This window comes from Mus caroli, chromosome 13, assembly GCF_900094665.2.
Source record: "Mus caroli chromosome 13, CAROLI_EIJ_v1.1, whole genome shotgun sequence".
NCBI lineage: Eukaryota > Metazoa > Chordata > Mammalia > Rodentia > Muridae > Mus > Mus caroli.
In genome coordinates this window covers 62,668,917-62,691,127 of record NC_034582.1, presented here as the reverse complement: position 1 = coordinate 62,691,127, position 22,211 = coordinate 62,668,917, and the positions used below count along the sequence as shown (strand labels likewise).

At 40.8% G+C, this 22,211-nt stretch overlaps 1 protein-coding gene across 3 annotated transcripts; it reads left to right on the top strand.

Moving 5' to 3' along the window:
* The first annotated feature begins 4,321 nt into the window (after positions 1–4,321).
* Positions 4,322–16,968, top strand: LOC110308527 (zinc finger protein 58-like). Of its 3 annotated transcripts, none has more exons than XM_029468451.1 (4): positions 4,322–4,394; positions 8,031–8,157; positions 8,649–8,744; positions 13,529–15,257. In XM_029468451.1, exons 2-4 carry the CDS (start codon positions 8,034–8,036, stop codon positions 14,683–14,685), a joined length of 1,377 nt encoding a protein of 458 aa, XP_029324311.1. In that variant the 5' UTR covers positions 4,322–4,394; positions 8,031–8,033; the 3' UTR covers positions 14,686–15,257. The 3 variants fall into 3 exon arrangements, with proteins under 3 accessions (XP_029324311.1, XP_021036632.1, XP_029324310.1); XM_021180973.2 differs by lacking the exon at positions 4,322–4,394 and adding an exon at positions 4,411–4,469 and having other exon boundaries at positions 13,529–16,968; XM_029468450.1 differs by lacking the exon at positions 4,322–4,394 and adding an exon at positions 4,421–4,524.
* The last annotated feature ends 5,243 nt before the right edge of the window (positions 16,969–22,211 follow it).

The window sequence follows — 22,211 nt, the reverse complement described above, 5'->3', positions numbered from 1 at the left end:
AAGTTAGGGTGGAGAGGCCAATTTATATCTCTCAATCTTTAGTCTTCTGTGTACGCCACTGAAGTACATCTTAAAACACATACCTCAATACAAGATTAAAATCCTGCTTGTAGACGATTCTTACAGTTAGTTGGAACAAACCAACGTCCTCCACTGTCCCTCACACGGGTACTGCTGGCTGCAACCAGTAAAGCCTACTGCTAGTGTGGGATGCTGTCCTCTTGCACAGGTTTAAGTCTAGGTCCCCTTGGTGTGCAGTTGTCCCTCTGACCTCCCAGGCCTCCTAATGTTAGTATGAGGGAAGGAGTAACTTGTCTTTACAACTCATGCATGAACCTTGCTGTGTTAGACAAGTCCTATCTGGAAACTTCTGTTTTTTTGTTTTTTGAGACAGGGTTTCTCTGTATAGCCCTCGCTGTCCTGGAACTCACTCTGTAGACCAGGCTGGCCTCGAACTCAGAAATCCGCCTGCCTCTGCCTCCCGAGTGCTGGGATTAAAGGCGTGCGCCACCACGCCTGGCTATCTGGAAACTTCTGAAGGGAGCTGTGGTGGGTGATGGCAGTCAGATCCTGCTGATGTGTGTGATTATATCAGAGGCCACGAAGAGAAAGTACCAAGGATTGGAACAGGACCCAAACACATATGCAAAGAATCAGCCTGAGGACTGCAGATTCTTATTACATNGNCATTTTGTGTTATTAAAGTATTTTTCATAGTGTCCTCCATAGTCATTATCCTATGTAGTATCCTATGTAGTAACTATGTGAAATGAGTCTGGTCCCATGCCAATTCTCTCTAAGTCTCCTTTCTATTTTTCTCCTCTTTCCAGAATCTATGTAAAAATAAGTCAGATGGATCAGGGTGCAAGTCCCCATGCTTTACTGAATACACTCCATGTACTGGTGCTTTCAGACTCAGAAAAATACATGGGCTCTTTAAAATCCACAGATTCATCTAGACATCTAATGTACAGAGCAAAGCATGATATATTTATTTTTAAATTAAAATTACACAATTCATGTTTCCAAGGCAGATTCTATGTATTGTGGTCTCCCATATTTTTTCATGGTTTATTCATTTCTCAGTCATAAAGTTGCAAAATGAATTTACTTGAATCAAAAATTAATGATTGTTTCATACCACTCTTATGTGATCTATGTCTCGGGGCAAAGGTCCTGGAGGTGCTGCTTTGTGATGTGTGTGCTGTGCATTTTAAGTGCTATGGTGTTTAATGTACATAGGCTGGGTTTGAATGGAGAGTCAGTATTGTTTGGAACCTGATCAGGAATCCAATCCTCTCTTTGAATCTCACTTTGACTTCCCACCAATGTCCTGCTAGTCTTTACTTTTGTGTGACTTCTCTGAAAAGATATCCATGAGAGACACTGACAGGAGATGCAAGAGTTCATAACACATCTACTCTGTCCATTCTTTTGCTTCTAGGGCTGCTTCTGGGGTCAGTCTCCATACAAGTGGAGTATAGCTATCTACCTCCCAAGTATTATAAGAATAAGTAGTAGTTTTGATGAATAACAATTTGCCTCGGCTGGAACAGACAATTTTTGCATTTCCTCCTTAATGAAAATGAAACTATAAGTCAAAAATTTCTTTTTAATGATTCTCATTAATTGTATTGGCTAAAATCCCTACTAAGTTCAAGGACCTACCTCCCCTCACCCACAGAATCCCCAGCACACTGGCCTAAGGACAACAGACACTTCCCCATGTCCCGCATGCAGAATAGTGGTGGCCTGTGCGAGGTGACATAGGGAGGGATCCTTGCAGGTAATTCTCAATACTGTTTCCCTCCTTCCTGGGGACTTGCCCTTCTCCATGCTCATCATTTTTCCATCTTCTTTGTGATTCCCTAGTTCAGCAGACTCACCTTTCTTAATGCTGTGACCCTTTAGTACAGTTCCTCATCTCGTGGCAAGCCCCATCAAAATGTCTTTCTTTGCTACTTCATAGTTGTAATTTTGCTACTGTTATCATAGTGTAAATAAATATTTTTGGAGACAGGTTTGCCAAAGGGGTTGTCACAGGTTGGGTACCACTGACCTAAGATGAAACAAAGTAGGGTCTGTCCCCACCCAACCACCTACCCTTCTGCTTGCTTATAAAGTCAGGAAGCTGCTGTGTTTGACTAGCTACGAAGAAGCTTTCAAGACAGTTGAATTTCTTTTCCCTTGAGAACTTGCTGGGTCTCCTTTCACCTCATTGCTTCATTCTGCCTGTGTCTTTTAGATCTGATGGCCTCCTCATAGCCACTTAACTATGCACTGTAGACAAAAGACTGTTTTCTGGGAAGTCACTCTTTAAAGAACATGCATTTCAGTTGTCCTAAAGCCTTATGACTGATAGCTCTACCCTCCTTCCTGCGCTGAAATCACCTAGCAGTTCAGACACAAGACTCAGAGAATTGCAGCTGTACCTGACATGAAGGTCTCCCAGCTAAGGACCAGTTATAGTGATAGAAGCTGCCTTGCAAGCTTCCAAATGAGAGAAGCAGTAAATCATCCTAGTTAGCTGTTACCTAGTTCTGTGCCAGTGGACCACAGAAACGTCCCATATGGCATGATATCCCTAAAGGTGCCACAGTGCCACTCACATCTTGACATTAGCAGCAGTATAATTGGACTTAAAGGTCGATCAAGTAGACATACATCATGGATAGAAGCATGGGTTGCCACCCTTGACTTGTTAGGTCTTGAATTCTGGAGGACAGCCTAATGCCACCTTACTAAACCATCATAAGTCTAACTGAATTCTGAAGACTTTTCCTAAGGTCTACACATATGTGAAACTCTTACTGCTCCTCAAAGTACTTCTTGCTGCAGCACAGAGAACGTTAAAGAAAACTGAAACTTACCCAAATGCAGAGAACTATAATCTGTGTCCAGACCCAATAGATGCATCTATACCACACTTTCTGCATATAGTCATCAAGGACTGTTTCTGGATAGAACCAGAGGTCCAGGAGGTCTGCTGTGAGGTCGTGAAGCTTAGAAAGTGAAGGGAAGCTGCACCCTTCAACATGACTGACTGAGCAATGACAATGGCTCATGGTTCCCTGCAGGGGGAGTCCTGGGTAGACTAAGATGTATGGGCACCTAAGAATGGCTGAGTGAGGGGGGAATTAGTCTTTCCAGGGCTGAGTCCACTCACTATTCATCCAGTAACAAGGGGTCAGTCCTGATAATATAAATACAGGAGACACTGAAGAGATTCAGCTGTTCATATTTACATAGTTATGTGGAGATTTATATATATATTTATATGTGTATGTGTGCCTGTAACAATAATAATTAGAGAAGACTACACCATAGATTTGAGATGAAGGCTTGGTGGACAGGAGAGAAGTTTCAATGAGTAGATGGAGGGGAAATGATGAAATTCTTTTTTAATTCAATCATTTTTCAGAGAACAAAAAATACAGTCTTGTCAATTGTGACAGTATGGGTGAGGCTGGAAATTACTTCAGGTAAGTACCTGACAACGATAGGTACCATGTATTCTCATCAATTTGTTAAATGTAATGAGCTGAAACTGGCAGAAGTTAGAGATAAGTGAAATGTAAGGAATTGTAACTCACAAAAGGTGGAGATGTAATGCTTTTTCCTACTGACCAGTGACACAAGGAAGCCAGGGCTTGTGGACACCCTGAGCAATGGATGCTCTGGAACAGTGTGACAGGGAGAAGCTCCCAGTCCTGTTGCCCTGAATGCCGGAGGTGTGTAAGAATTATATGGGGTACATTCGAAAAGATAGTATTTTAGATGACTATAGCAAAACTGAGACGATTCAAAGCTAACTCATGCAATTATAGCAATATACCAAATTAATACATAAATTCCTGATGTTGTCATGAAGTAGTGAAAAGGAAAAGTAATGTATGACTCATTTTATAGGTAATTCTGGGACTTTACTCAAGGAATTATGAAAAGTGGGTCCGGAAATTCCAAATTCTTGAAACAATAAACTAGCACCAGCAAATCATTTTATAAAGTTACTTTTCCTTCCCACGTTGGTTAGTGTATTGCTTTGTTATTTTAACGAACTACCAAGTCAACTTTTTTTTCTCAAGAAGTAGTAATATTAAAATTACAAAAAGAAATGACTTGTTAGCCATATGTTTCTGTAGAGGCTCGACTCATATCCGTACATCTCCGTTGTGGTTCTGGGGTAGGAAACCAATCGCATTAACCATAGCATTTCTGCAGATAAGGATTCCTCCTCGCACCTTTCACTGTGTGTTACCATCCACTTAATTCTCTAAACAGTAGAAGTCACCTAACCTGGGTTCTGGGATCTCCTTCCCACAGACTTCTGGGAGATGTAGTCCGCACCACTGTGACCACTGGGAGCCTTCCAGGAAATCCCCTTATGACTTCAGGTCTGTACATGTGCGTCTTCCTCAAAGTTGGGCGGAAATGGTATTCGGCTATCTATTCCAGTTGTCTCTGAGAAGGTTGGTCCAGGCAGCAGCGTTGCCTGGGGCTCCGTGCGGGGTCTGTGTCAAGGAGGTTGGTTCAGGAAGCAGCGTGGAGTGGGGTTCGGTGCTGGGAGCAGGGCTCTGTCTTGGAGGGAGCGCTTCTGGGCTGGGTGGGAGGGCGGAAGCAGCTGCCAGGACTTGCTGTGCAGAACTGGCTGGGATCGCTGAGGCTGCAGTTTTGGAGTGAGGGGACTGGCGGTTTGGGATTGTGTCCTGAGTGAAGGTTTCCTTTAGGACACCGCGAGCAGCCCGAGTCTGCCTTGGTTCTCTGGTACACTGGAGCAGCTTGGTAGTGGGGGAATAGATTGCAAACTAATGGTGATGAGCTGACTGCCTGCTCCTGAGACAGTGCCAGAGCTCACAGACCTGCATTGCTGGAAGCGCTCGTCCCTGGCTGCCCCACTCTCACCTGGATGCTGCCAGAGTCCTTTGTGTCTTTAGAGTAAAAGGGTTTCTGGTCCCCGTGTACCTTGTAGCCAGCCTGTAGCAATGGCCTTGAGGTCTGACTGTCTACAAGGCAGAGTGGGATCGAAAGGAGCTCACACCATGTTTCACCTTGAGGGCTATGTTTCCTAAACTTTTGATAGGACCTCCATCCCTACTTTACAGTTGAGAAATTTTAAAAAAGAGAGAATGTCCGCTTGACCCGCACTGGTTCCGGTCAACATGACATTATCAGGGCTTGTACTTGTTGAGGAAGTTTATGGACATTGTGTATATTTCTGCCATTGTTTCTGTTATCTTGTAGCTTTGCTTCCCATGGTAATATGAGGTATAAAAGGGCGGTGAAAAATAAACTAAAAAAAAAAAAATAAACTTAAAAAATAGGCTGCTGGCTGCTGTGGTATTGACCAGCAATCCTCCCAAGTCTATTTTTTGGCTCTGCATCTTTTCTGCCTCTCCTGTCTTTAATCCTCACTCCACACTCAGAGACTCTTTGACTCTCGGAACAACCTAAGAGTTGCTGCTTTGTGATCTATGTTGTATGTATTTTAAGCACTGTGTATAGACAGGCTGGTAGGGAATGGGGAGTCTGTATTGTTTGGAACCTGATCAGGAATCCAGGCCTCTCTTTGCCTCTCTCTCATTTTACTTCCCATCAATGTCCTGCTCATCTTTAGATCTGCCCGACTCTCTGAAAATATATCTCTGATTATCACTGACAGGAGATGCAAGAGTTCTTAAAACATCTGCGCTGTCCTTTCTGCGGCTCTAGACTTCCTCTAGGATGGGCTTCCACTGAGTGGAATGTAACCATCGAGCTCCCAGTTATTGGAAGAATATGTAGTAATTGTTAATGGGTGGAAGTGTCCCTGCCTCAGGACAGACATTATTTGCATTTCTTCCCCATAGAAAGTGAATTTTGCAAGTCTCTGATTCTCCTGCAATGTTTGCTGTTAATTGTATTGGCTAAAATCCCCACAAAACGGTATCCTGTTTACAGGTCCCGGGACCTCCACCTCCAGGGTCTCACAGGAGATTGTACTCAAGACAGCAGACACTTGCCCATGCAGAATGGAGGAAGCCAGTGCTGGCCAACATAGGGAGTGTGCCCCACAGTTAATTCTCCATTGTGAGCATGCTCTGATTCTCTCACAGAGAGTCGTTTTGGTCTTTGCTCTGCTCTGGGCTCCTGCCATTCTCCACATTTCTGGTTTTCCTGTGGACTTGGTGATGCAAACATTAAAAAAAGTGTAATCTGCTTTTTCATACTTGTAAAGACAGGATCTTTCTCTACTAGCTGTTTAGATGGTTTGAAGACCTTTCAATTTATTTTTCCCTTGAGAAACTCCTATTCAACAAAGTACTTCATTATGCAGGTTCATTTTGGAGATGTTCAGGCCTCTTCATTGCTGCTGAACTCTGCTCATTAGACAAAAGACTATTTTCTGTACAGTCATTCTTTAAAGAGGATATATTTTAGTTGTCCTATACAGTCTTGTGACAATAGCTATTCCTTCCTCCCAAGAGTGGAAACACCTTGCACTTTAGACACAAGATTCAGGGGATTGCAGGTGGATCTGACATGACGAGGGACCACTTGTCCATACTGATTGAAAGTGCTTTGCCAGGTTCCAAGAGAGAGAAGAAAAAAAAAGCTCTGCTTAGCTCTTACACCAGTGGGCCACAGCAATGTCCTGTATGTCATTACAGCCCTAAAGATGTCACAGTGCACTCAATATCTTGATATATACAGAAGCTGTCCAATGGGACTTAAGGCTCATCAATAGAAGTTACATCATGCTTAGAAGCTGCCGCAGGTGACTTGTTAGGTTTAAACCTTAGAGGGGAACATACTAATGACATTTTACTAAAGCATCCTAAGCACTCACTGCATTCTGATTGCTTTTCCTTAGACCTACACATCAGTGTGCAGCTCTTACTGTTCAAAGCGCTTCTGGCTGCATCAGAGAGAGCTTTGCAGAAAACTGAAACTTACCAAAGAGCAGTTGACTATGTATGNGCATGCTCTGATTCTCTCACAGAGAGTCGTTTTGGTCTTTGCTCTGCTCTGGGCTCCTGCCATTCTCCACATTTCTGGTTTTCCTGTGGACTTGGTGATGCAAACATTAAAAAAAGTGTAATCTGCTTTTTCATACTTGTAAAGACAGGATCTTTCTCTACTAGCTGTTTAGATGGTTTGAAGACCTTTCAATTTATTTTTCCCTTGAGAAACTCCTATTCAACAAAGTACTTCATTATGCAGGTTCATTTTGGAGATGTTCAGGCCTCTTCATTGCTGCTGAACTCTGCTCATTAGACAAAAGACTATTTTCTGTACAGTCATTCTTTAAAGAGGATATATTTTAGTTGTCCTATACAGTCTTGTGACAATAGCTATTCCTTCCTCCCAAGAGTGGAAACACCTTGCACTTTAGACACAAGATTCAGGGGATTGCAGGTGGATCTGACATGACGAGGGACCACTTGTCCATACTGATTGAAAGTGCTTTGCCAGGTTCCAAGAGAGAGAAGAAAAAAAAAGCTCTGCTTAGCTCTTACACCAGTGGGCCACAGCAATGTCCTGTATGTCATTACAGCCCTAAAGATGTCACAGTGCACTCAATATCTTGATATATACAGAAGCTGTCCAATGGGACTTAAGGCTCATCAATAGAAGTTACATCATGCTTAGAAGCTGCCGCAGGTGACTTGTTAGGTTTAAACCTTAGAGGGGAACATACTAATGACATTTTACTAAAGCATCCTAAGCACTCACTGCATTCTGATTGCTTTTCCTTAGACCTACACATCAGTGTGCAGCTCTTACTGTTCAAAGCGCTTCTGGCTGCATCAGAGAGAGCTTTGCAGAAAACTGAAACTTACCAAAGAGCAGTTGACTATGTATGATCTTGTGATCTGACCCAATAGGTATGTCTGCAATTTCTGCACATAATAGCCAGGGAATATTTCTGGAGCAGGAGCAGTTTGAGTATGAGGACCCGATGTCCTTGTCAAAACCAGATGTTTGCTGTGAGTTTATTAATGGTTTTAATTAATTACAGGTGTGATATTATTCATTGGTCTTTATTTCAGGAAATGTTGTCCTTCTGGGATGTAGCCATTGATTTCTCTCCAGAAGAGTGGGAATGCCTGGAGCCTGCTCAGTGGGATCTGTACAGGAATGTGATGCTGGAGAATTTCAGCCACCTTGTGTTCCTGGGTGAGCATTGTATCTATAGAGAATTCCTACCTCACCCCTGCCATCATCATGTAACTTTCCCAGTTTGTACAATACATCATGGAAGTATTTCAACAACGAGTTTCATATCTATCATTTGAAGAAAAATTAGGGAGTTTGCTGTACAGCTAAGAAACATGTCATTGTTTTTCCTCTCTGTATTTGAAATGTCTGTGTTGGAAGAATGCCGCCTTTGCTCTTGTGGGACTGTTAGAAATGCACCGGCATCAGGCGTGGACCACATTTGTTAATGAAATTGTTTTCTCTATTCAGCTTAATGTTTTCCCTCTAAAGAAACTCAGAATCAGGATATTGTACATTTCTTTCTGTATTTTACTGTCCATGTCAGAAACCCTTTAAGGAACTAATTGTCTGCAGTTATTTATTGTATCATGTCTTTCCTTATAAACACTGTACTGAAAGAGAGAGTAAAAGAACACTTAAGCAATCTTAACCTCTTGTTCTCCAAACAGGTCTTGCTGTCTCTAAGCCATTCCTGGTGACATTTCTGGAGCAAAGACAAGGGCCTTGGGACATGAAGAGACAAGGAATGGCCACTGTGTACCCAGGTGTGTAGGAAAGTAAGGATCAGGGGACAGAGTTCAAGTCCAAAGATCCAACAACCAGCCAGGCTTTCCCGTGTGCCTTGAAATATGTATTATGAACATCATTCTTTAGGTCTCTCCTTCACATCTCTCTGACATTTATGGTGGTTTAAGTCTCTTAGGATTTATATTTTGCAAACAGTGTGCCCTGTGTATGTATTTACAGGGACTTCCAAGGCTTTTCTTGTTCTGAGTTTCTATTGTAGTGTAACACTCAGGGAAATACAACTGAGTATTGGTCAGACCGGGAGTCACTTTTTTGATGGTGTTAAGGCAGACTTGTTCCAGATATCTCTCATACTGAAGTGAGCATGTCTTGGTTAATAAAATCAATGATACGTTCCCATGACAGAGGCAGGCAGAAGCAGGGCGCTCAACAATTTTAGTTCTGTCGATTAGGACAAATTGGGCTGGGGAGCCGTTGGATAAATTCAGACTAACAGGAGTCCCTTTGGACAGTTCATTTCTCACTGATCTTAGGTAGCATCTGTCGAATATTCTCTCACACTCTGCTGAGGACTGCTTATAGAATCAGACTTAGCTCCAGGGCAGGGATTAGCTTTGTTAGGAGGAGGAGAAATGAAAGTGAGGGACAGGGCATGGCCATTTGAACTTGCATGTAGTTCCCATACCGTTTGGGTGGCAATGTTGGTAGGAGGTTCCCCTGTACACGGTATCCTCAGTTTTCATATAAAGAGACATTGTGTGCAGGGTAATTGCAGTGAGTGCTTGCATTTGAGACATCTAGACTGTGGTGCTGAGTCTAAGATCCTCCTCAGCATGAGAGGATTCATCCCCCTGCCTTGTGAGACAGGAGGAGTAATTCATCTTCCCTGCAGATTAGGAGTAGGAGTTCCTAGTCTGCCTTACAGGTCAGAGGGAGACAGGAGCAGCAGATGCTGGCAAGTCCTGTTCCCCATGCTTCCTTATCCTGTGATGAGGCTAGCATGCATTTCCTCTGATAGGTCTGTGTCCCATTGGACAGTGTGCTAATAGTAATCGTGTTCTTTTACCCTGGATGTGTCCTGTCATGCAAGCTCAGTGGAGTGTTAGCCTTCTTCACTCAGGCGTTCAGTTTTGTTAACCAGTTTATAAACCACACCGGATTTTGAATATTATGCCATATTGAGTAAACTGTAATGTGACTTTAAATTTGTTTGAGCTCCCTGTTTTAGGCTAAACATTGACATGTACAGAGGACTGTATAGTGGAACGTTGGTATTAGTCACTTACTCCAGTATTGTGTCTATGAATGAATTACATTTGAATTCAGCATGAATCCAAACACAATTTGGGCGAATTGACTGTCACTCATTAAGTGGATCATCATTACCAATTATGGATTATTTATATTTGCTGTGGCACTTACAGTGAATTAGTGACTCTCATCAGATTAAAATTTTAATAAATGAAAGAAATTATCTCTATTAAAAATTTCAGCCTCAAAAATTACAATTGTTGGGACTGGAGAAATGGCTCACCAGTTAAGGTCACTGCTTTCTCTTCCAGAGGAAGAGTTCAGTTGCCAGCATCCACATGGATGCTCCTAACTGTTTGTAACTTCAAATCCAGGGGATCTGACACCATCACACAGACATGTATGCAGACATGCATTCAGGCAAAACACCCATACACGTGAAATAAAAATTAAATTAATTAAAAAAAATTACAGTTTCTGAACTCCAAACCTCTTATCTCTAAGTAAACCTGAACGTAAATACATCCTGGAGGAGCTGGGGACTTCACTGTCCTGATCTCTTCATGGTGCCCCTTTCCACAGTCCAGGTCAGTCCTCCAGACAGGCTATGTACCTTGTTTTATTTCATCATGAAATAGTACAGAAAAGACAATAGTATGTCTGGCCTTTTCAAGAATAAAAAGGCATACAAGTAATTATCATGTCTTAGCATGTCACCATTTTCCACGTACTTAAAGTTTAAGAAAGGTGGTGAAGACATAGTGACTAGATAGACATCTTTTAAGTCAGAAGTGGTTTTTAACCTGAATTGAAGTTTATAACTTAGGAACATAAATAAATTTGACCACTAACTGTATTTTCTTTAAATCTCTTTTCCCATAATGCCTGTGTTTCTTAGTCTGACCTAATATGACCTAGCCTCATGGTTTTGTACTTTTGTCCCCCTCTTTATTTATATGATGAGTATTATCTTAAATAATTTTAATCTTTTTATTAGAGGTATAATTTCAAATATGAATTCTTTGAATCTTCTTAAAATAGTTACACTGACCTACACAGAGAAAAGTTATATGCTAGCAAGAGGTTTAGAGATGTCAGTAGACTTGGAAGAGAGGCATCTTTTGTGAACAAAGATGGGAAGGAGAGTATAGCAGTTCAGTCTATAACTGACTGAAGAGTCAATGGACTGACCATTCCTGTTATGTCCATTTTTGAAGGAATGTTAACATTGAACAAGCCCATCTGTGATTGTATTTAGCAGGCACAGCTAGAGTTATGCAAATGGTAGCTGTTCAGCTTAGTAGATACAGTGCAACATCTGCTGAATAAAAAAAGGTTCCAAGCAAACTACACAGCGAGGATAATCTGATGAATGAATTTGACCTGTGCACATACTGGTAGCCTATTGTGCCTTGACAGTTTCCAGGGGAAACATCATAGAAAACCCAAGATTGTTTTTATCGTTTAGATAGCAGGTAGACTTTCCATAGTTACTAAGTTGATGATTATAACACCTGTCAGAATTTAGTTATGATTTTGGAGTTATGATCAAGACACTTTAGCATCTTTAATTTAAAGCTGGGCATTCCATTAGTTGTTCTTATTTTACACGGCTTTCTTCCATGACATAATTACTAGCAGCCTCTTCTGGACACAGTTGACCTCTTAGCTGTTCTCAAATGCATGGTATCCTTCCCCAGACTGTCCTGATGTCCTTCTACCTGTGACAGAGTCAGGGAGCCAGTCTGACCCTGGACAGACACTGTGGGGAAACTTGAGTCAGTTATACTTGAGCCTGGACTCGGTGGTGTTCATCCTATCTCTGGAACCAGGTTTTTATTGAGCTAAAAGCCAGACAGAAAATACCTTCTTGGAGGACCAGAAGGACTAGGTTGCATTTTGGTGTGAGAAATGACATCGGTCATTCTAATACCATCTGACCCACATTTGCATGATACCAGAGGCAGGCCAGTGTCCTGAAATTTCAAACATTTTCATTCTGTCTATTCAGACCATTCAAATAGTGGATCTTCCCAAGCTCCAGGTTTGGAGGCCTCATGACAACATTTTCTCAGCAGTATTGCTTAGCTTGGGTGAGCTGTTGGATAAAAATCAGGCCAAATGGAGTCACACTGGGCAGTAACAGTCTTTGCACTGTTTGCACACAACTGAAACTTTGTGTACTTTACTGCCGACCCAGGTATGAAATCATTGTGAGAAACTAACAGCACACTTAAGGTGTCTGAAATCATTTATGCTCATGCTAGTGAAACTGATGCCAAGAGTTCTTCATGAAGGATGAAAAGTTTCTAAAATCTTTTCCTATCACACAGTCAATAACAGAAGTTAACATGCATTTCTTCTGTGGATACATAATTTGAAGATTAAACTATGCCACTTGGAGTGTGTGTTTAATACCTCCTCAATAATTTTCAGAATTTTGTGGATCCAAGATTTTTTTTCTTTTGTCCTTTGGTCTTGTGTATCTTTGTTTCTGAGTGGGGGTTGCACTATCATCACTTGGTATGCTCACCCTATACATTTTGATGTATTTAAAAAAACATTGATAGAACACTTAAGGAGAATGTAAGATAAAATTACCTATAATCTTTGCTTCTGTGAAATTTCCTTTCATGGATAACCACGGCTCTGCCATTGTCATGCCGTGTTCATTGTCTCTCTCCACTCAGTACTCAATGGTTATTTAATCTTATAAATTAATTAGTTTTAGATATAGGTAATTTTATTGTGAGGACTGGTGTCCTCGGCTGCCATTAATCCCAGCACTTGAATCGTGGTAGCAGGTAGACCTCTGAGTTCAAGGCCAGCTTCATATAAGTACCAATTTCCAGGACAGGCAGTTCTACAAAGAAACCCTGTCTCAAAAAAATCCAAGACCACCCAAACAATATAACTAATAGATAATTGAGATATCTATTCATTGACACATACGTTGCTCCAGGAAAATTTCTGTTACTCATGGGTGAGCTTGATATTTATTATTTTGCCTTGATATCTCTCAAGTATATATTTTCCATTCATCAGTATAAATCATAAAATACTCTCCCAAATCCTTAGGCTATATGATTTACTCTTGATGTGGACAGTGTACTTGGTATGCAACATATCTTTTGTACCTTCCCAAATAAATCTTTTTACTTAGGATAAAAGTGTGTTCACTTTTTCTTTGTTTAGGCTTGGCTACTTTATAATTTCATGGATGTGTGGCCTCATAATATCTATATTGCTTGAAAGGCTTATTTCTGGTAGTAAAATGACCTTACAACTTATATAGGCATTTACCTTTGAATAATATGCGATTGTTTCTATGTTCTCTTTGATTGTGCTCTTTCTCCAGTAAAAATAAACATTGTTTCCACCTGCTGTATTTGTGAATTTTCCTCAGTGCCACAGGCATTGAAATATACTGTGGATTTTTATTGATGGTTTAATATATATATGAGTTAATGTCTTCATTCTTAAAAATAAGCCTTATAAGTAAAAAGAATATTGCTTAACTTTTGTTCGTATCTCATCTTTGACTCAACAGGAATAATACCCTATGATCCTAACAATTACAGCAAACTGACTAATTATAAATCACTCCTTATTACACAAAGAAGAATTCATATAGGGGAGAAACCCTACAAGTGTGGAGAATGTGGTAAGGCCCTTAGTTCTCATAAAACACTTTCTATACACCAGAGACTTCACACTGGAGACAAACCTTACAAGTGTGAAGAGTGTCATAAGGCCTTCAGTACTCACTCATCACTTTTTATACACATGAAAAATCATACTGATGAAAAAATCTACAAGTGTGAAGACTGTGGCAGAACATTTTATTATCTTTCAATGCTGAAGCAGCATCAGAGAATCCATTCTGGAGAGAAACCCTACAAGTGTGAAGAATGTGGGAAATGCTTTGGCTTTCCCTCATTCCTTAAGCAACATCAAAGACTTCATTGTAGAAAAAATGCCTACACGTATGAAGACTGTGTGAAAAGTCTTTCCCTTCCTCTACCCCTTCAGGACAATGAGCAAATCCGTACTGAAGAGAAACCTTACAAGTGTGGAGAATGCTATAAAGCCTTTTCTTATCACTCAGCCCTTAGGATACACAAGACAGTTCATACTGGAGAGAATCCTTACAAGTGTGAAGAGTGTGGCAAATGTTTTTCCTCATCTTCCTACCTTAAAAGACATGAAACTCTTCACTCTGAAGACAAACCCTACAAGTGTGAAGACTGCGGCAGATGTTTCTGCTCATCTTCATCTCTTAGACGACATCAAAAATTCCACTCTGAAGGCAATCCCTATAAGTGTGAAAAATGTGACAAAAGGTTTTCATGCTCTGCCAGTCTTCAGGAGCATCAGACAATTCATACCGGAGAGAAACCATACACGTGTGAAAATTGTCACAAAGCCTTTCGTTATCGCTCATCCTTTAGGAAACATAAGACAGTTCATACCAGAGCAAAATCCTACAAGTGTGAAAAGTGTCCTAGGGCCTTTTCCTCATCCTCATGCCTTGTACGACATCAAGCAATCCACTCTGAAGACAATCCACACAAGTGTGTGGAATGTGGCAAAGCCTTTGTTAATGTTTATAGCCTGACTCGACACATGACAGTTCATGCTGGAGAGAAATCCTACAAAGGTCTTAAAACACTTATACCTCTTCAGTCCTTAAAAGACATCAAATAATTCTTACCGAGTAAAACTCTTTGACTGTGTGGAGTGTGGTAAAAATCGATTCCTAATCCTTCAAACTCTATCCAACTCAAATCAACCCATAGGGTAGACTTTTAAGTGAATTAGTTTGGAATGTCAACACCACCATCTTACTCCAAGGAGCACAAATTTTGAGAATGTCATCAGAGAACTGTAGAGACTTCTCTTTACTATAACCTCCCAACCAGTGTGTTCTATAGTGTGCTTGAATATGGCATGGGTTGTTGCATTTCTTTCTTCTGTACTTACAGGCATAAAGCAAAACTGTTATTATTTCATAACGTGGGTCTTAGATCTGGGCCATTGTATAGTTACTGTTGTTTTCCTCACTGGGGTCAACCTCCCCCAATAATGTTTCTCTTGAGCATGTAAAAAGCTCGATAAACTCAGATGTCTCACTTTTTGTAAAATGATCTGCATTGGTTCTCACCTCGGTTGAATGGGCGTTAGTGTTTCTCTCTCCAGGAAAATCTAACAGAACACACTGAAGTCATATTTAGTTTCAGAATGAAGGATCTTTATTCACTTTGATTACAGAGCAATGTTTCTCATTCCAACTTTCATGTCATAGAAACGTGACAGCGGATTGAAATATGGACCCAAGACACATGCACTTACTCAGTAGGAGGGATGCATTTGATTGGTGCATATGTGATGTCAGTCATGAAATATAGTGTAGTTCTTATTTTATTATTGATAGAGATCCTAAATAGTCATCTCAAACTTGAGTTTATTAATTTGGGTATTAAAACCTAAAAGTTAACAATTAATTTTTAAGTGACTAAATGTCTCTTTTATACCTAAAATTGTAGTTTTAGTCATGCTAAGTACAAGTGAAATTTATTTATGGAGATAAGTTAGGGTGGAGAGGCCAATTTATATCTCTCAATCTTTAGTCTTCTGTCTCCGCTATTGAAGTACATCTTAAAACACATACTTCAATACAAGATTAAAATTAACTTAGTGTTTTTAATATAACATAAAATTTAAAATCAGCTGCAATTATATTTTTAAAAATTTTGGTCTGAAAAATAGAGTATTGGAACTAAAGGCGTTAAATCTACAATATCCTTAGACGGCAGGACAACCCCAGGCTCAAGAGTAGCACTCCTCTTGGACAGGAAATAGACCCTATCAGAGTAAATTGCACACTAGCCACATACCATAACATGCTAAGGAGGTAAGGAAAAAGGCTTTGCTCAAGTCTGGTGCTCTTGTCTGTTGTGCTCCATCTGATCTTACAGCTGGGCTCTGATGAATTAACTGGTTGTTAATCTTTTTCAAATGTTAGGTTGCCTTAAGAAAAATGAGTCCAAGGGCCCAGTTCCTGCCCCTTCATAAAATTCAAGGATTTGAAAAGAACTAATAGACCTGGGGAATAAGGTGACTTAGGCCAGGCCAGGTTATCCTGACACTGTACCTCATACTATCCATCTGGAGCCTCCTCAGGGAGGCTCTGAAAAAGAAAATTGTGTTTGCTGATTCAGGATTTATATGGATACAAAGGATCCCTTCTAAAAACTGTCCATTGTGCAGGGGTACAGTGAAAAACCAAACAACAACAAAAAATCAACCAAACGAAACACAACCCTTTGTTGTATATCTCATGTGATGTGAGTGCAGCCTTTTGATCTTTTAAAGTCTACCCCTACTCCCTTTTCTATTAAGATCCTTTCTGAATGGAAGCTCAAGCTTTCTCACGAATACCCTTATCGGCTTATTAATTAGGAAAAGTTGTAACTCTCACATGGGCTATTTCATTTGCCAGTTCTCAAGTCAAGATAGAATTCTCATTTGATGAATAGTGGCTGTTCATTTATACCCTCAGGTGGTACCAACTTAGAAGCTTGCTGTCTGCTGGCTACCTTTCATATTGGTGGCACAATCTAGGTATGCTACCATGGAAGTACCTGAGTAAACAGTCTTACCCAGCAGTGAACACAGGGAGTAGAATAAATGGTCAGGCAAATTGAAGTGCCGGTGGAGCAATAGGGATAGCAAAGTTATGGGAGTGACCAATTATTTTCTGGTTGAATTTAAAGCTCATTTCATGGACAGTAACTAATAACTGGTGATGTTAATCAAATGATAAAACTGAATATATCTAGGTGCTATGCCCTAGGGAGAACCTATTCCTTTTTTTCTTATTGGTGAAATCAGTAACTAAATGACTCCAAGTTCCTATCATTGTACCCACAGACTCAGGCACCTTCTACCACCCAACAGAAAATTTAATTGTGTGGTAGATGGAGAATAATCCAGTGACTCACAGTTGGTCAAAGTGTGGAGGCACTGATCTAGATGCGATACCTTTATCAAACCACTAATGCTGAAACTCAGGGATCTCTTAGGGAGAAGTGGTAGAAAGGTGGTGAGAGCCAGGTATAGTTATATCTACAGTGAAACCATATTTGCTAGAAATGTCAGGACCATTTCAATCAGGATCACACTGTGACTAATACTCCTTGGACAATCGTGCACAAGCTAAAATCAGCTATGCAACAAGCATGGTTGCATAAGGGCCTCATAATATCTCACCCTGTGTGGAGGAGCTATGGCTCTTGGGGGAGACAGTCATTCTGAGAGGATTCCTTTATACAGTCAATTGACTTCCACTGATGTGTTCATAAAAAGACAAAGAGAGGAGATAAGTTCTATGGAGGTGTGGTGAGGTATGGGGGATGAGGTTGTTTCAACAGACCCATGCAGAGGCATCTCTTCCTCCTGAAGGACTAGGCACAGGATGGTATAGTATACAATAGAGTTTATTCAGGGCACGGGGAGGGGAGTTAAGAGGGTAGTAGAGGCAGAGAAAGTTAAAAGAGAGACAGAGAGATACAATGAAAAGAGTAGAGATGTAGAGACCAGCCATGAGCATGTGGAGAGGGGGGAAGGGAATGGAGAGAGAGAGGAAAAGGGTGAAGGAACAGAGAAGGAACAAAAGGTAAGAAAATAAGGAGGGGGAAAGCAGCCCCTTTTAAAGTGGGTCAGGCTTACCTGGCTATTGCCAGGTAACTCTGTTGGGGAGTTTACCTCGCTTGAGAGTCCCTTGGTCTTGGGAAGATCATAAGCCCCAGTACAGGGGAATGCCAGTGCCAGGAAGCTGGAGTGGGTGGGTTGGGAAGCAGGGCAAGTGGAGTGTATAGGGAACTTTTGGGATAGCATTTGCAATGTAAATGAAGAAAATATGTAATAAAAACAAACAAAAAATGTAGATTTTCAGACTTTGGATTTGGAAAGCATAGGCTACCAGCAGACTAGTGCTTCAAGGCAACTAGGACAAGATTATTAAAGCCCACACCCACAAGGCTATAACTACTAAACAATGCCACACCTCCAAACAGTGCTACTCCCTAGGCCAAGCATATACAAACCATCACACAAGTAAAAATTCTTTTGTGTGGTTAGTAAAGTTCACCTTCATGAATATCTTTATGATAAACAGAAGCAAGCTTAACAAGGAAAAATACAAAATATATGTTTTTAGGAAAAGTATAGCACCAGGAAGTAGAATGGATCTAAATCCAGTCTCAAATATATTAAATGGAATTAATGGAGTGGTGACCTTTGGAAAACTTTCTGCCCAGCTAAGCTTATTATGTGTATGTAGTTGAACAAAGGATAGTTATATCATGTTAGGTGTTGTTATGATCTGGCTATTGTTTTCATTTAGACATGTAGAACATCATAAAACTGATAGGCAATGGATTATAATGTCTATTGTCAATTATAAACTTAACTATATTTGAAATAAACTATATTCCAGAAATGGAGGGCATACCTGTGATCCAGATCTTGAGGAGAGTCTACGAGTGTCAAGATTATGCAGTAAGGAAAGCAATGGAAATGGAAAGCAGGTCAACCTGTGTTCTAGAGACAGATGTTATTCTCGAAGCCAGACTTCCTGATGTGCAATTATCCCTCAGCTGGGACCACAGGTGAATGGATGAAGGTATCTTGAAGAATTACTGAGGCTTGGCACTGATAGTGAAAGGAGTATTGGTGAATGTGTAGCCTCATTGGTAGTTGAAAGCCCAGGATTAAAGGGGTCATGCAAAAGAGTTGATGCATGTCACCACGAGGAGAGCCTATGAGAGGTGATTGGCGAAATTACAGCCTAGTTGCAGTGGGAAACCCCAGTGTATTGAAGATGCCAGTACCATAGGATAATCACCAACAACTGAAGTACAAATGGAGTGGCACCAGCCAGAGCTTAAAGGGCTACAGAGCACAGAGCTGGAGAATTGAAACTATTCCTTTGGAGGAGTCCTGATTGTGGATCCCAAATGTTGTAGACTTTGAACTTTGCTTTTAAACACTGTTGAGATGGTGATAGACTATGGAGAGTTTTCAAGATGGGCAAAATGCATTCTCCATTGTCTTATAACCAGAGGCTTATGGGCACCAGGACCTGAAATGTGATTTTTTTTTTTTTTTTTTTTTAGAGACAGGGTTTCTCTGCATAGCCCTGGCTGTCCTGGAACTCACTTTGTAGACCAGACTGGCCTCGAAATGTGATATTTTGTAATCGTTTTTTTTCTCCCATAAACTCATATCTTTGAATGCTAATGGGGAAATGGGTCCTTATTGCTATTGAGTCAGTATGGAGTTTTAGAGGAAGTGTGTCACTGTAGAGACAGGCTTCCAGGTCATTTGTGTGTGTGTGTGTGTGTGTGTGTGTGTGTGTGTGTTCACGTATCACTACCTGTCTCCAATGTGGGACATAAGCTCCTTCTGGCTGACTTTGGATCAAGATGTAGAAGTCCCAGCTTCCTCTCAGGCGCCATGTCAGCCTGCATGCTGCCATGCTTCCCACCATGATTATAATGGAGTAAACCTCGGAAACTTCAAGCCAGCCAACATGGTAGACATATTGGGCTATTGAGAACTGCACTAGGAAGGGCTCTATTTCAGTGGGCTTTTGCTGGTGAAAGTACCTATCTTTTAAAATGGCAACTGGTAGGTGTTTAACCATTTGTGTTATGTTTAAACAGTTAAAAAAAAACAATATTCCTTTCAAATATCATTTTTTTTTCCTAAACATGAAGCCTTGGTTTTACTTTTTCTTGTTATTGTACTTGTTCCAGACAGGGTTTCTGCACTGATATTCTTGAAATTCACTCTATAAATTGCCATCCTCCAACTGAGAGATCCAGCTCTCTCCGACCCCTGTTTAGTCAAAATAAGTGGATGTACCACCATGGGCAGCGTAAATTTTCAATTATACATTTTATTTTACTTTACTAGAAATTTGTTTCCATGTGTGTCTGTCTGTGTGCCTATCTTTTCTACAACTGATGGCTGATGATGTGAAAAGAAGATATCTGATCCTCTAGAACTGATGCTTATATGTGCTTGAAAGCCATTATAAGTGTGTTAGAAAACAAACTCATCTTCTATAACACAGTAATTACTCTCAACTACTGAAAATCTCTTTAGTCTGTAAGCAAAGATTTTAAAGTGATTTTGTCAAACATAGCACCTATTGGAGAATGTTTCAAAGGGACAAAACTAAATGGTCAGGATGTTAAAAAAAATGACAGTAGAAAATAAACTTAAAATGGTGAACTTGGTCTAAACAAACATATTAGGCCTGAATATCTGGCTCCATTAGATGTTTTGATAAGTATGCCTGGGTCCCTAATATTCTGCTGAATTAGGCTCCTCTTTGATCACATGTTCAGGTTGTGACTACACTATGGTAGCTCCTCCTCCTATTGAATTACACAATCACAATGCAAAGAAATGGAGACTGCAGAAGACTTGTAAATGGATGCTGCAACCTCAAGGATGGGCACATCTCACATGAATGACGACCCTCTTAGGTAGGTGTGCATGTAGCAGACACAAACATAGATGTACACATATACATGTGTAATATGACCAATCTAAGGTTATGCCTTACAAATAAACTCAATTCAGATTAGGTTTATTTCACTTGGCTTTGACAATTCCTGAGCTGCAACCCTTAATCTCCTCTTCTAACTGCTGTCCTGGCTGCCTTCCCAGTGGAAGTTTCTGTTTCTCCTGGCCACATGCTCATGGTCTATCTGCCCCAGGGCAGCTTCGTCCTTTTTTTCCCCATTCCTCCTCCTTGTCCTGGTGTCTCTTCCTTCTCTCTCTTCTCCACCTCCTACCAGCTAACTCAAAACTCACCTACCTCAAATCCCTCCAGTAATTGGCTGTAGCCAATTTGATTTATCCAGTAGTTTTAAATCAAGGAACAAGGTTTACACAACAGAACCTTGTAAATGTGAGAAGTCAGTAGAGGGCCTAGACCTTTGAGTAGAGAATTTAGCATAACAAAACGTAGCAACACACCAAACCTCCACACATACACATATTAGAAAACTTGCTATGCTCAGAAATTCTGTCCTTGTGGTTGCTGACAATGCCCTCCACTGCAGTATTCAGGAGGAAGGACAGACCACTCATGACCTCATTTTAAACAGACATGCCAATCAAGTGTCCAGGTGAATGTACTGCTTGTTGACTCTAGTTTCTCTAAATCGAGGAAGCTGTTCTGCATCCATAGGTAAACACACTCCCTGACAAAGAACTCAATATGGACTCTGCACAGTCTTTGCTCTGAAACAGCTTCCTTTTGAATCATAATGCATCAAGTATGAAGCCTTTTCTGCAATGGGGTTTGTAACTTTGACTCAAGCTTGAACTACACAGGAATAAACCTTCCCAAAAGAGATGGGAATTCTCAATATTGCATGTTTCCAGTGTAACTTCTTTAATATACCGACCTCATTTGGCAATGCTATGAACATATTTCTGATACCTTTGTATTCAAGAAGGAATTATCTCGGTGTTCTGCTTCGGAGAAATAACGGAAGTTCAAGGCAGATACCACTGATGTTCAAATATTGTCAAATATGAACGATGACAGGCTCACATGAGAGACGGGGAATTCAATACGGAACATCAAACCTAACACAGGCAGAAATCCTATAATACAAAATGGACCAAGAGTTAGGGCACACACCACTGCGATCCCAGGAGCTCTGCCCCTCCTCTTGGGAGAGATGCAGAGGAGGAAAGCAAGTGCTCAGAAAATACCTGATGGTTGCTGGCTTTGAATTCTAAGTCTTTTGTCTTAAGCACCTGATATGCTGCGTGACAGGCAGGGTCACCAAGGATGGTTTCAAGAGCACCTTAAATTAGCTCTTGCTTCCATATTTTTAAGTAAAGCAAGCCATGAAAGCGTGAATTTTCCATGTGGTAGTAAGATAATTTAAAATCACAGTGTTCTAGCAGAAATAACTAGAAAACCTGATAAACATCACTGTGAAAGGGTCGACTCACAGGCTAACATTTCGTGCTGGGACCACAGAACTTTAAATGAGTCCAAATGCCCTGTGACTGCCCACGTGCAGAAGACTGTTTCTTCCTAACTTCAAGGAATCACAGTCAGGAAACCAGCAGGTGAACAACCCAGTTCTGTGGGTTCGTGGAAGTTCTTCGCACTGATTTGTGGGAAATGTAGTCCG

Excerpts from the sequence above, each read along its gene's own strand:
- LOC110308527 (XM_029468450.1), top strand. The coding sequence starts at position 4,432 with ATGGTATTCGGCTATCTATTCCAGTTGTCTCTGAGAAGGTTGGTCCAG. Across the intron at positions 4,525-8,030 it reads GCGGGGTCTGTGTCAAGGAG|GAAATGTTGTCCTTCTGGGA; the intron begins GTTGGTTCAGGA and ends TCTTTATTTCAG. Across the intron at positions 8,745-13,528 it reads AATGGCCACTGTGTACCCAG|GAATAATACCCTATGATCCT; the intron begins GTGTGTAGGAAA and ends TTGACTCAACAG.